Genomic DNA, 16031 nt, shown 5'->3' with positions numbered 1-16031 from the left:
CATTAGAAGGACATGATGGCATGATGAGACTCTGTCATAACCTCTGAGGGAGGAAAAGGTAAAATCTCAAAGCTAAACCCCGGTATTGATATCATGGGACTGTTACCAACAACTTGACATCCTCTCAGAGTCAGAGACTGTGCAGGTTAGACTTAACAACAACGCTATGCTTTTACTGTACGCCTGAGCACAAACTGAGGAGAAAACACACATGAAAACAAACAAATGAATGCACTGGATTGCGATCATGGTATTGGCTGAAGTCTCATCTGCAAACAATATACTCCTAACTTTTCTCAGTTGCTGTCAATGGCCATATTGGACATGAGTCTCACAGTACATTCAAGGATCATTTCAGTCAATTTTAGACCGCTGGCTGAAACTGTCATGTTGTGTCAGTTTAACAGCTGATATGAGGCGTTCAATTCATGTGTGCATACCTGTGTGTATGTGCAAATGTGTGTATGATATTAGTCATGTGTTTCAGCCACTCTTACACATACTGTACATGGCACAGAGTAATGATTACACAAGTGTGTGTGCATCAGTAAATGTTAACTAGTAATACCGTATATACAATACTATAGTCATTTTTACACAATTCTTTCAATCTCTATTTGTTAAGTGTGATCATGTTATTCCACGTTTTGTGTACTGGACAGCATTGAAATGACAAATGACATTATGGAAGCGTGGCATGTTAGGTGTAGAAGAGAGGAAACCATTTGCTGCATTACAGACAGAGAGAATATAAATGAGAGTATACTGTCAGTCTGGGTAGATGAGGAAGCCGGAGAATGTGCTGTATTTGTTGGTGTTTCCCCCATGAACTTTGCCCCCATCCAGCTGCACACACACTTCGTCCCCCACGTCCAGGTGCAGGATGACACTGTTGGAGGCGTAGTCATAGTTCTGATCTGCATCTTGAGCAATTGCACTGGCCCTGACCTGAGATAAAAACAAGAAACATGTTCATAGGCTGCAATAATGGAAAGAAGAAAATTTGATGTTGTGACTGTGTTAGACATGCTCATTATTGGCATTTTAACATCTTAACCACAGGGACATGCTGCATTTTGTGTTGACATTAAAAAGAAGAGCAGTTTTGCAAAAATATACACACTTCCCACTAATGACGTTTCATGTAATATGTACTACACAAAACCGATCCCAAGTACAGATTAGTCAGAACAATCCTAATACTGTTTTATATTGTTTTATATAGGCTGATCATTATAACCTTCTTTTTCACCTTCACAGTCTCCCACACAAAACCAGTCTTTGCACTTTATCTGGATGTAACCAATGTCATTTGATTTCCTCTTTCATTTTGTGATCTTGCTGTAATGTCATCAGTACAGATGCCTTCCTGTCCACTGGGTAGATAGATTAGATGTGCAGTGATCTTTGGCCTCAAGCTTCCATCTGAGAGCACAACCTTTCTATCATTTTTCTTCCAGAGGATTGTTGCTCACACACCTGATCCACCTGTTGCAGGGAAGAGTCACATCAGGATTGCTTGGATGGTGTCAGGGAGGACATCACCTTATTTGTCAAGCAATGCACTCACAGTTTCTGGCCAAGTTTAGCTTCTGGTTTTTATTGTTTTAGGTAACTTTGGGTGTTGTTACACTGACGTGTGCTCCATATTGTGTCCATACACATATGCACATACAATGAATAAAGACCTGTTAAAATTATTGCCATTACAAATTCAGCAAATACAGAGCATTTCCATCCACCTCATGAATGTCCAGTAAGATCATGAGCTTCCTGAAACTGGTGCTGGTATTCACAGCCAACACATGAGGATGCATTGTTTGCATTTAAAATTTCACACATTCAAAAAATTAATATGGTGTGATGAACCAATTTTCACCTTTTGTCAACATCTGGACACATGAGATTCAATTTAAGTCGGTATATCCAACAATTGCTGGTGTTGATGTTTACATATCCACTAACATCTGAATTAAAGCGGATAAAGCTCTCGTACACGTTCAACTGCTTCAATATAAAAGAGGTTCCATAAGAACCAGAATGAAATTAAAACACCTTCAACTGCACAAGTACCAGATTTAATGTCATGTTCCTTCCTTTCTCATATAATTGGTGGCTTCTTCTTTAGACGAACAGCCCAGTGTCCCAGGATTTAGTTGAATACATTCCAAGGTGAGGAAACAGCTAATTGGTAACTTCGTTTCTGTCAGGTGTTTTTCTGTTATTTCAAGTTGTTCCAAGTCGTCCAAGTTGTTTTCCCACCCAGTAAGCAAATCTACTTATAATAAATGGCACTATCATTGAGTAAGCAACCAACTATTCAAGCAGACAATCCATTTAATAGTGGAAAATAAAGTACACAAGAGCATACATATTAATGAATGCAAATATGGTACCCTCACTCCGTCCTTGTCTCCTGCTCTAGATGTGCGTCTGACTGAGGATATGGTCCGTCATCTCCACCAGTGATCAAGCTGTCCTGACTCCCTTGTGATCACTAAAACAGATCAAATAAGACTAAACTACCCATTTCTCCTCATCTTCCTTCCAGTAAGAAGCACTTTTTTCACATTTCATCAATTTAACTCAGTATTAATCTCTGTATTTCCTCCATGTAGCGAAGGTGAACATTTTCATTCCCCTCCTTAAGACAGAAATGAATCAATATATTTCCTTTGTTTTAATTCAGCTCACATCACTCCATTAATTGTTGTCTCTGCCTCCATACCTCACGCCTCTTCCATCATTCCTCTCCCATTCGCCACCCCATCTCTATCTCTTCATTCTGGTCCCATCTATCCATCTTTTTGTGTCCTTACACGCGAGTGAGATGCAGGTCACGCACACATTTTCTCTCCCCCACCATGGCAGTGTTGGCGGGAGCAGCGACTAAGTGTGTCCCTGTCCGGTCTAAATCAGATTGATTAACGGCGCGCTGCTGTGGCAGGTCTCCTGAGGACCATCCCCACCAGCCAACCCCCCCATGCTTTCCTCACCTCCCCTCCTTGCAACATCCCATACCCTCCTCTACCTCCAGATGCGTCAGGACAGGCTATACATGGCGGCAGGCTACAGTAATTGGTAGTTGAACAGCCATGGCAGCTCCCCACCTAATAGGTCCAACTCCTCAATAACTCCATACAATCACAATAAATGGGGGCACAGAATAGGCCAAAGTGGTCAAATGGGCCCATGAAATACTAGCAGGAGGTCAGGAAAAGCTCCTACACACAGACTCAGCCCTCTCTCTCTCTACATCTGGATAAAAGCGCCTCTCTTTCCTCTTTGTTTTTATGAATCTCAAGTGAAAAACCAAGCAGCATGTGAGACGTTCTGTTACTTTACACTGACTGCTTTGCTCTTAAGGGACTGAACAGATCCCCTAGGAGACCTAATAGGTTTTGGGAAAAATATAACAGCAAAAAGATTCTGACATATTGTACATCCAACATCTGTCTACATGGTTGAACGGAGGGATTCACCTGACAGTATTTTCATCTGAGTTAGAAGCTGACAGGCTGCACTAACCTGCTTGCTTAAAACTCTTTCATCTCTAAGTAAATAGATATATTAAATAGCTTATTTTAATATTACGATATTACAAGCCGGGTTCTGCCTGTGTTTAGAAGTTGCAGCAGTGATATTCACACCATCTAATTGAAATTGCCTTTTAAAAGTGAACATCAGCTAATTATATTTACCAGCCCAAAGGACACAATGTTATTTATGGCTTTTTATGGTTGACTTCCTCCTGAGATGCATACTAAGATTATTTAGTCTGGACTCAGACAGTGGAGATGCTGACATTTAATGTGTTGTGTTTATGATTAATTCATTGTTGCATTCTCCTCCTATATAGTAACCTACTGAACATGTTGTATGATATTTTATACATTGTATGCACATATTTTTAGTGAATAAATCAAAGGGTTAAACTATTATTACCATTTTGTGACATCAAGCATAAATTATATATGTAAAAAACATATTACTTCAGCATGAGCATTCAGCATTTAGTAAACAAAGTTAACTACTGTGCTTAACTGTTATAACTACTTGAAATATTAAGTACAAATTAAAGATTTAATTATACTGATTATATATATATATATATATATATATATATATATATATATATATATATATACAGCACTATGTCATCTTCAGCAACTTTATTTACCAGCTGTGGATACGTGCAACGTTTCAGATTAAGATTAAGAAGAATTATCTCAATCTGGAAGCCCTGATGCCTCACTATTGCCAGTTTATAATTATACCACATATAATATCATTCACAGGGGCCATTTCTGTGCAGAAGAAGTAATTTTGCTTCTTGGAATATTCACTGAAATATATTATTGAAAGCTAATATTATTATTATTATACGGTATTTAAGTCACCACTATAGAGAAGTCTTGGACAAGCTGCGCTGTTAACACTGCAGAGCGTTTTGACACTGAATGCACAGATGAATCTGCAGGTTCAGCTGTCAGTAACAATCACAGTGAAACCTTGTTTTCTTAAAGTGGGCAGGAGGCGCTGGGGCTTTGGGAGTGAAAACAAGAGGGAAAGGCAAATCAGGATTATTGTCAACAGTGGCGGAGATTGATAGCGACAAGGGAGTGAATTTCTGTCTGTTTGTCCAACGCTGTTCTGACTTGATCTGCTGCTGTTGGGGAGAAGGGAGACCCCCGGGACAATAGGGAAGATTACACTGCCTCCACTTCTCATTAGGGCGACAACATTAAATGTAGAGAGACAAACATAGGTGGGAGAGAGAGAGAGAGACAGGCAGAGTGAGGAAACAGACAGCTCAAAGATGGTTCACTGACTATTGCTCAATGACATTAACATTTTCAACTGTGCCTCGCTGATTTGTGTGACATACTGTATTTCAAAGTTATTTAGTCAAAAGAACATTATCACTGTTATATATATATTGGCACAATATCACACTGAGTGCTCATAATGTTTATGTCTGAGCTCTGTCTCAGAGGAAACTGACAGAACGAGGCCATGGTTGTAAGGAGAAAAGAAGGATATGCAGTGAAAGAAGAGGGTTTGAATGCAGAAATTTGGATAAGGACACCTAGACAGGCGAGCAGCTGCATGCACTTTAACAGTCCAGGCACAGGATTCGAGTGAAGGAAGTTAACGTTGAGAGGGATTTGAGTGATGGGGAGGGAGCCTGTTGGATAACAAACTGATCAAGCATGCCTATTTCAGAGGAGGGAGGGGTATAAATGAGGTTGGGGAGGTGGGCTGCCCATGTAGTGTGGTATTTGTTTCAGTTTTGTTTTGTTTCACAGTGGTGCCTTGATCCTCTGGTAATAAAACTGACAGGATTCATTCACTGTGATGTACAGACCTCTCAGAGCAGAGCGAGGAGATTGAGACAGGGGTCTCTTAAACTTGCCTGGGGGACCTCTAAAGGTGAACTGGGACAGAGAGGAAGGGCAATTGAAATGGCCCTTTTTGTACAAGCTGCTCTTTGCCTCCACCCATGTGTACCGAGCTGAGGTATCCTGTTTCTGTTATGCAGGTCAACGTGTAACCCTCCTCCTGCACTGCAGACTCACACACTAATTGGCATACTAAATGCTAATATTTTGCCATGACTCTCAAGACCCAAGGTGTCAAGATGTTGATTAAAAAAGGCTCTAATTGGCTCTAGACGGAAACCTTTGAGGGTAGAAGCGATGCCTTAATTGGATATAAATGGGTTCTGGACAGTCTAGCTGCAGAGTAAGTTACACTGCTCCTTTATGACAAATCGCTGTCGGTCTCATAAGAAATCCATGTGTGTTTTACAAAGGTGGGTGCAATTACACCTACTGTGTGTGACACAAACAGCAATAATTTTAAGTGACTAATTGCTTAACACCTAATCATTACATAAAGCCTGTGTCACAGGTCAGAAGTTAATCTGAACACTTCAGTTCTTAAAAATGTTAATTATCCAGTGTACCTTTTGTCATTGTTCACTTTAGTTCTATAAATGTCACAGTTTAACACTGTGAAACACTGCTGTTTCTAAAAGAGACAAAGTCCTGCTTCCTTGATGTAGAGAAATAATTATATAATTATATAATGGGGAGGCAAAACGAAAGCACAACAAAGACACAACAAAACACAGTAACAACCAGCTGCGTTGTTGTAGTCTGCAGAATATAATGGCCTCGGCCATTATAACCGAAATATACAGTCAAATAATGGCTGTGTGTATGCACATAATGTGTGTGTTCTCTGTGGAAAAAAAAAACAAGGACAAGCTGCATATATGAGGAGATTTGTTTGCTCTTCAATAAATGTTGTCCTGCAGAACAGATTTGGATTCTTTACCAGCTCCCCATTACAGTTCTGCCTGACACTAAAATAATGCAATATATAGAAAATGAATGTTGCTCATCATTTATTCTACCAACATATAACTATTGGGGTGGGGGGGATGTGTATGGGGGCTCCAAAAGTGCCAAAATAAAATGCATTTAAGGTTTAATGAAGTGCCACATGAAGCCCATATTGACACCTTGTCTGACTTACTGTAATTAGCAGCTTCCACCTCTCACGGTAGCTACATCACACCCACCTAGTCGAGACAAGCTGTTTCTTTCTTCTAATTGAGTCCAAGCTTGTCATCGCCACAGCTTCCAAATGATATATTTAATGATCTAATTAGGTCCTAGTTTATTAGTTGTTCAGATAGAAGTAGAAAAAAACACTGGTTTAGTAAAGGTTTAATCATAATAATGATAATAATAAGGTTGCACTTTGCTGTTTGTCACTTGAGAGACAACATAAAGGATGTTTACCCTTATTTATAACTGAAATCTTTTAATAATACATATTAAACAACATATGCCTCTATTAGAAGATGCACTTCTGTTATTCTAACATGACACTTTTAATCAAAAGTTTAACTCTCTACTCTTAATTAAATTCCTTCTAACTTTTACACCTTACATTGTGAAGGCAGAGCCACATCTTGGAACATTTTCTTGGGCTTTAATAAGGCACCAGTTTGTCTACCAGTCTCATCCTCCAGTAAGTTAGATTTAACCTAATGCCACTGCCACAAAATGAGGTTACCAGGTGTCAATAGATAAGATGCTACTACCACATGGATGTCACTGTGTGTGTGTGTGTGTGTGTGTGTGTGTGTGTGTGTGTGTGTGTGTGTGTGTGTGTGTGTGTGTGTGTGAGACCAACACTGTCCAACCAACTGACCAAACCATATTCGCCCATACTGCCATACTGGACCAGCTATAAATATTCATACTCCCACTCAGTGCTCATCACTGTAAAGGGCAAAGTACATATTGGTGGTGAATTATATATCCATTGAAAAGGTCATCTACCTCAACACCAATCTTTTGATGAATTATGGGACATGAGGATTGAAGAGAATTTCTTTCATTGGGATATTCATGTCTGCAAACATGGTGTAAAATTGGACATCAGCTGCACAGTTTCAACAGCTGGGACGTTCAGCTGGCAACACAAGACGTCTCATTTGTTTCATATGCATATGTTATTTAAGCATATCTCTGATTATCTCCTTTAGCTTTATCTTTTATCCTCAGCGCCTCCCTTCACTGAGGAATGAGGACTCCATTCATGGTCTTGTGCATCTCTCTCTCTCTCTCTGTCATCCCCCTTGTCTGTGTCCTGCCTGATTCTGCAGCGATCTCTCCCCAGGATGTGTCTTATTCTCAGCTCTCTTTGACAAGACATTGATCAGCGCCGTGCATATCAGTCTGACAGTGCTCGTATACACACAAACACACACACACACACACACACACACAGAGCAAGCATAAAACAACAACTGCTCTAGTTGTGATCCAGTCAAATACTCCATGTCCCACCCTCCGTCACCAAATGATTGTCAGTCATGTCAATGAGTTCTTCTGTGAGATTCAACATAAACCTGTTGAAAAAATAGAAATAAAATAATAAAATAAAATAAAAACTTTACCCAGATAGAGTTGCAATGATTATCTTCGTTCTATACTTTCGAAGGGCACTTATGGATAATGGTTTGTAATGTACATCTGAGACATTGAAATCCTTTCAGAATGTAAGTCACACTGAATCTAAGAGGTGTTTCAGGTCTTTGTGTGTCTAGATTTGACAGAACTATGATAGTTTCGACTCAGAGTGCTAAAATTGACTATGTTTATTATTGATAAGTGACCCAAACTACAATAAAATCAACTTCTAAATGTACAAATGCAGGGCTAAATGCACAAGCACGTGAACAATCAAATACTAAAAATTGGCGTATGTGAAGGGAGGGTTATTTTGTGACACTAGTAGCCAGCAGCCTTTTTGCTTACTTTGTCAAGTCTAACACAAAACCTAAACCTTAAACGTGAAAAGTGAAATCTTTACATTTGGATTTCTGTAGAAATTAAATTTTTGGTGTGGAGATGAATACAGTCACTAAGGAAAATTAGGCAAGTTAAGCTACATTGTTGGTTGATGGGCAATAAAAACAGACACATACAGTCAACTGGCTGCAACCACAGTGATTTTCTGTTTTTGCATTTATCAAACACAGAATATCTGACAAGCTGCTACAAATGATTTGGAGAAAATGAGCTGGTTTAAGTATTAGGAGTAAAGAATAAGTTATTTTTCAAGGAATAATTTTTAATGAGTGATTGCTTAAGTTAATTAGTAGTTAACTGTTTTAACAGGTATGTCAGATTGTTAAAGAAATGAAAAAAAGATGTGCTGTTGAATGTCTTTACAGTCTATCAATCGACCAACGTTTTCAGTATTATTCTCAAGGTTTTTGTCAGTGACCTAGCTGGTTCACTCAGCTGTAGGAGCACCTATTCCTTTCACAGAAAAAAAAAAACAGTGGGTGCACTGAAACTGTGAGGGCAAGATCAGCACTGAATTGGATTAAATTATTTAGTTGGTGGAAAAGATAATTAATGGGAAAGCAGTCAATATCCAGTGTGCACCATAAAGGTATAATGTGTGTGTGTGTAAGAGAGCAAAGGAGGGGCACAGGTGGAGGGGACAAGATCTCATCTAAAGGCTATGAAAGATTTAACAGCAGGAGAAGAGCGGAATGACAATGTCTGTGAAGGAACACAACAAACCAAGTTCCCCAATTATATCTGGCATTTATGCATATCCCATCAACTGGGGAATAACAATGTTTATGGACTAGATCAGTCACATTAAAGACCTACTACATAATGCTGTGTGTAAAAAAAATCATTTAACAGATTTGAACTAAATTTGACCCAAAGTGAGACTGTGAGAAACTAACGCTCATCTTCAGAGCAGCAGATGATAAAATTGAGCTACTGCAGGACATTATAAATATTTTCCTTGTTTGCATGTGAATTATGACATATTCCTCTTCAGTATCTGTACTTCAGTGTTGATTTTTGCTGGTAATTTTGTTGGACAGGTGCGCTTTCTATGACCTGTTTCCACAGTATAGTCAATTAATAATTTCACTCATTATTCACGCCAAAATGTCAGAGTCTCTCTTTCCACTTGGTCAAATCCGAAGATTTGTTGCTATTCTTTGTATTACAGCAGTGCACAATAAGCAATTAGTAGATGTCATCTGAGGCTATGAATCATTTGTTCTTGCCGTTAATTTGTAATCATAATCTGGATGCTGATGTGCAAATGCACCACTGCAACAGACAAAGTTCACAAATTAAAAAAAAGTCCTTGTAATCTCTCAATGCTAAGAAATGCTCATTGCATTGACCTGCACCAAAGATTAGCAGGTAGCTTTCTTGGCCTACAGCTTTTTTGACATATGCAAAATAAATTGGTGGACATGTTTGATTAAGACATTCAACCAACTAACAAACAAATGGGGGATCCATTTGAACAAGTAAAGCCTCTCATCCTTCACAAGTCCAGGTTTACAAATCTGCACCCACAAGTCTTGGTGCCTTACACGACTCATAGCCTGTGCTAACTTAAGTCAAACACATACAGCAACAGCCACAATATTAACACCACCTGCCACTTTTGATGTTGGCATGGACCAGTGTCCGCATTAAAATGTTCCCATGCTGATTTCTGCTACTCCTTTTGGCTGACTGGAGTAATCACTCACTGTAAAACTCACCCAGACTGTAGCAGCTCATACTCTACTGTTGTCAGATTTGCAGAATGACTTGACTGATGAAACTGTCCAAGTCAGTTGTGCAAAAACACTTGTGCAGTCAGCTCCAGTTGCAAAGTGGCAGAAAGATAACCAATTATAATCATCTGTCCACATATCCAGTCGCTGTCAGTCAGCTGTGTTCTCTGTTATGGAATGATAATTAGACGTGATGATATTGAACTAATTAAGAAACAACAGTGCTAGCGTTATTTTTATTGTTTCATCCTCATCTTTATTTCAGCTGCTATCAGTCTGCATTTAGTCCATTTTTAATCATTCCTGTACCTGCACATTCAATATGAATTTTTATTTTTTTATTCATTTAATCCACTAACCTATGACTAAATACTGACTAAAACATGACTAGGTCTCGACTAAAACTAATAAAATAAATGACAAAAATGTGACTGAAAACATGTGACACATGAAACTCAGATGGAGGGCAGGAGGCGAAGAAGGAGCAGAACGTACGAGATGGAGAAAACTGTGATTGTTTAACCAAAATTAAGTAGATAAAGACAGAAGATCATGATATATATACTGTGTTATTAAGAGGAGTGACAATTTGATTGAATTAAAAGATCTGCCTGATATGTAGGCAGTAGATACCTATAGATATAGGAGTACAGTGTACTGTCCCTTGTCATAGAGTCCAGTGTAGTGTAGGGTTCTATTAGCTGGTAATTACCAGTTTTTCCTGATAAATAATTCATTTAAAACTTAAATTAAACTACACAGCAAAAATGTCCGGCAATAATCCTCGTACGTTATGAGCTCAGTGTAGTGTAGTTTCAGTAAAATGCCAGGAGAGAGGGAGGCCGAGCTGAAAACTGCTTTCACTGCAGTTATTTGAGTTAGTTGAATGCTTACATTAGTTAACTGTGTGAGGAGGTTTCAGTGCTTCTCAGTTTCACCCCTGCTGTTATGAAAAATCATTTCCAGACCTTTGGCTGCTGTCCGTAGTCTAGCAACTCAGTGGCATCATGTGCAAATCTATTCTTTTTTAGAGGCTCAGTGTTGTATAGGTAGCATATATAATGATGATGTTATATGGGTATAGTTGTTGCATTGCAATGAATAGTAGGAAAGTCAACACGGTTAGCTGTATCAGAGTCCTGCATGGGTCAGTACCAAAACCAACCTGTTTTCTCACATCCAGACCCAATATATGGCCCAATTTTGACATCAGTAACATTCGTAATATTACTTAATTTAAATTAATATTATATATAACACAAAGGCCATGTATGTATATGGTCACTCAATGTGAATCTAATCCAGATTGTAGGTTATTTAAGCAATGTCTTGCAGAGAGACTTGTCTGAAGATACTAATGTCAGCTGTACAAAACACTCACTCAGTCAGATCCAGTTTTTGTTGATGATAAAAAAATGACACTAGGATAATGGATTTTGTGCTAATTGTCTGTCCACATGTCAAACAGGTAGTTGCTGTTAGCTGCATTTTCAATTCACAAATGTTAATTAAATGTGATAAAACCGTGCTAGTCTATGCCTTCATTTTGAATTCTGTTTTTCATTCCTATCCTTATACTTGTATTAAGTTTTTTTTACCTTAATAGCAGAACCCTGAGCTTTATATCTCTGTTGGTTCAGTAGGGAAATGTCCTCTACAGCCCTGTACAGGTCAACAGTAGGTTTAGGACAGCAGTGAATTTGTAGATGCTCATATTGAGGTAAAATTGAAATTGGAAAAATCCTGTTAAAGGAGATATTCTGAAAAAAAAAAATGCAAACTGTCCAGCTGTTCCTCAATGTACTGTATTTACAGTCTTTAAAGATTCACAATAGCAGCAGCCCAGCAGGGTGATGCTTGGCTCACTAACATATTGTTGTCAGTTCATGCACCGTGTAAATTATGTGTAGAGAAATCAAACACTCAGCCTAGTTTGACTTGGTTTGTAACAATGCAAAGCATGTTTTTTTTTTTTTCATCTCTGGTAATCCCCAGGCCGTCAGTTTTCTGTTCTGCAGCACAGAATCCGAGCTCCTCCACAGACTGAGGGCTTAGTACTTCAAGCTTGTCACGGATCTCCAGATGGAAGCGTTCAAGGCTTTTTCCAGGCTTTTGTGCTTGTTTATTTATTAGTGTTAAGTCAGAGTTCCTCAGAGGACAGTAGCCAGCTGTTGAATTCTGGCTTTGAGACATGGGGAATTGTTATCCTCTTGATCGCTTGGCTGTCACTCTCTCTTCTTCTCTCTCCCTTTGTTTGCAAGTTGCACAATTAATTACAGTTTAGTTTTTCCATATAAAGCAGTTCTTATGTGTTTCATATTTTCTGATTAAACTGTTATTAAGAAGGTTGTTCTACATACATGACCTGAGAGCCATTTTACTTTACTTCTCTAATCAGAAATCTAATCATTATGTTCTTAATCATCTGGTGTTAGGAGTGATATTTTTGAACAACATAACAGCAACACCGGTGCATTCAAATGCACTCCAATTTAACAGCGTTGTGAGATATATTACCTTTGTGTTTGTTTAATGATTTTTGTTGACCTTATGTCATTTAGGTGTAGTGATTAATCTATTATTTTTTTAAATAATGTTTTGATTAAAGTTTTCCAATTAAATCTATTTATTGTTTTGTATTTTTGAATTTGTTGATTAATCCTTTAGTTAACTTCTGTCTAACCCTATTTTAAACATGAAATGTATGAATGAGGGAAAGTTGGACTTTCACCTTCATATTTAAGGTGCAGCTTTTTGTCCTTTAACTCTTTCTGAAATGCAGATGACCTCCACTCTGTCCTGTCCCTGAAGGCACCAAGCACTGATGCTTATATGGCTTATGCTATTTACAGTATAATCAGAAATCAGTTTATGTTTAATTGAGCATTCATCCCCAAACGCAAACGCATCCCACTGAAATTATCGTATTTACGTTATCAACGTAATCACTTACACTTGCTTGTTTCAGGCCTTGTTGCTACAGATATTTGTTGCTTGTAGACACATTTTACTGACAACTGTCAGCATCAGTTCTTTCGGCAAGAAATAAAAAAAAAACATCCTTAACTGACATTTAAGTGACCACAGTCGGCCCGTAGCAGCTCAGCAAGGAATTACTTTTTTTGTTGAGTGGACAAAAGTAAAGAAGGAAATCGTGTGACACTGTTATAATGCTAACAAAATGTTAACATAGAAGTGTTTACTTCCACTACTTTATTGTAACTAGGATGAAGGAGTCCTGCAAATGCAAAATCTTTCCCCAACCAAGCCAAGTTGTATTTTGTTGTGTTAGTTTGATAATACTTTTGGCTTCAATGTAAATTTACATAGTTAGTCTGAGTTAGTTCCACCAGTGATTTCTTTAGTCTAGTATCAGACTCATTCATATGTTGTTTTATTATATTATAGTTGCAATCAAGGAAGTGATGCATGCAGCTCCTTAAGTTTGGAATTTGAAATCAAGTGCAGCGTGAAATTCTTTGAAAGCTGCATGTCACATAATCAGGTTGGCGTATCGGTCTTGATGAACAGACTCATGAGTGCATTTTCGTTTTCTTTTTTGTATAGACAGGAGCTGGTCATCCACTCCTCTCATTTTTCCATAATGTCATTGTCTGCTGCTTGCTGAACATCACCTTGTTGTTTGTTCTTATCTATCAATTTTTCCTTGAACAAAGTGACTTCTCTATGAGAACACGTTGCTGATTTTCCCTTTGATTTTCCATCACAGATAATGTTACCTAGAATTTCTTTCTCAACTAAATTGAAAAACAGTCACACACAGTGCTAAAAGCAAGTGTAGATCCTGGTGCGCTGTAACACCATCTAAAGACTGTACTCTATAGTTATAAAGAATTACAGGAGCCATCTCGAATCAAGGGAAAATCACAATATTATTCATATTCTTTTAGCTATTTTTTAGCAGCTTTTCTTAGTTTAAAGGTTTCACTACTCATCTATTTAACTTCTTCAGTTTGACATATGCTACTAGTTAAAGGATTGAACACACACTCGTTCCCACTGTACAGCATGGACAAGGAGGTGTGATGGTGTGCGGATGCTTTGCTGGTGACAGTGTTGGTGACTTAGTCAAAATGGCGGCTACACTTAACCAGCACAGCTCCTACAGCATTTTGCAGTGAAATGCCATCCCATCTGGTTTGTAGTATGACTATCATTTTGTATTCCAACAGGACATTTCCATACAACTAAACTTCAATCAGAAATACAGGTTACATTTCTGCTAACATAACGATCACATGTTCACAATTAATGTAAATGACAAGTTGTAAATTAGTTGATATCTAACATATTAATTAAATGTACAGAGTCAGCACATTTTTGTAAATGTATCCTTAAGGGTGGTTTCTCATCTGACCTGAATATCCTTGTTATATGGACAATATAAAGAGTGAGTAACTACAGCACGTCACGCACACAAAATCATTTTAGTATATGATAATAACTCCTAAACATACTCTAACTATGGAGTTTTTGTAGTGAGAAAGTAGTTTTCATTTTTTGTAGTGATTTGTAATTTTGGCAAAAGCAGACAAATGATATCAGATCTGAAAACACTGTAATAGGAATTATAATCTGAGCAATCATCACTGTAAAAGTTACAGTCTGTGTATTGTATTTAATTTAGGTTACATCTTGTTATCCTGTAAGATGCATGGTGTACCACGCTGCAATATAAAATTGTTTGACCACCGATACTGGGTCACTGAACTCTGCGCATTTTCACAGATACATTTTGTTGGTTACACACTCAGAGAAGGTCAGAGAGACACTTCACACACTGACGTAACTCCACACTCACCTGTCCATTCTTCTTCAGGTCAGCCCACATGCTCGTCCCGTCACCGCCTCTCATCAGGACGTGGTAGGTGAAGTAGTAGATGCCAGGCAGAGGGCAGGTGAACTTGCCAGTGCTTGGCTCGTAGTAGTTCCCTACGTTGGTCACTACGTCATCAAACTTCAGTATTTCACTTCCTTCGTGTTGTTTCCGGAGGCCAGCATAGAAGGCGATTTTGGGACTGTAGAAGGATGAGCCGTAGCCACCAGGTCCAGGTCCTGGTGGACCAGGTGGTCCAGGCTTACCGGGCTCTCCAGGGGGTCCAGGGGGTCCTTTGGGGCCTGGAGGACCAGGAAGTCCAGGGCTCCCTCTGAACCCCTGTTTGCCCTTGCGGTTTGGAAAGTCTGGGGGCTGAGGGGAGACGGCTGTCAGCTCTCCCTGTGGGGGGGTGAAAGTGTCACACACCATCTTGCAGCTCCCGAGCATCTCGTAATGTGTTCCCCCTCCTCCAGACCCTCCCCCTTTGGTGGTGTGGACCAATAAGGGAATGGCCACCAGTAGGACCAGGACCATGGCCACGCCAACTCCAGCCCCGATGACACGTTTCTTGCGGCTGAGCCGGGAGGCGGCCAGCGTGAGGAAGTCCTCCTCCCCCTTAGCTGGAATGGTTGTTCCGGCCAGGCTGAAGTCTGGGTGGAAAGTAACTACTGGATGGAGGAGGTGGAGGAGGAAAATGTGGGATTGTCCAAGGTAAAGGGAACAAAATGGGAGCTATTCTAGGAGTGGGAAAAAAATCAGAAGTCAGAGCAAAAATTAGATTTTTCCATTTTTTGATGTCCAGTACATTTGTTTTGTATCTGTTTATTTTTCAGTTTCCCGTGGTTCACCGTGTCTGAGGTCTTTACACCTATCTAAGGATAACACACCACTTTGCAGGGCAAAAATATCATAAATATTTTAAACGTTGAGATGTTGGATTTTAGGAAACTGATTTTTTTTTCCAGCTCTGTGGTTGTAGAAGCTCCAGTGAAAAGCTTTCAGTTGTTCAGGCAGAGAGCTGTCAGGTGGGGTCTACAGTATTCCCACTGGAGTTCATCTCATCCA

General features: G+C 39.1%; 1 protein-coding gene across 1 annotated transcript; it reads right to left on the bottom strand.

Moving 5' to 3' along the window:
- Window positions 1-768: 768 nt before the first annotated feature.
- LOC113154735 (complement C1q-like protein 4) lies at window positions 769-15530 on the bottom strand. The gene is made up of 2 exons (XM_026349088.1): window positions 14952-15530; window positions 769-948 (listed from the first exon to the last, which is right to left on the bottom strand). The coding sequence occupies exons 1-2, from the start codon at window positions 15498-15500 to the stop codon at window positions 769-771; spliced, it is 729 nt and encodes a 242-aa protein (XP_026204873.1). The 5' UTR covers window positions 15501-15530.
- Window positions 15531-16031: the final 501 nt, after the last annotated feature.

The sequence above is a fragment of the Anabas testudineus genome, chromosome 5 (genome assembly GCF_900324465.2).
Source record: "Anabas testudineus chromosome 5, fAnaTes1.2, whole genome shotgun sequence".
Lineage (NCBI taxonomy): Eukaryota > Metazoa > Chordata > Actinopteri > Anabantiformes > Anabantidae > Anabas > Anabas testudineus.
Note: the sequence above shows the minus strand (reverse complement) of the source record. Positions and strands in the feature narration are given on the sequence as shown.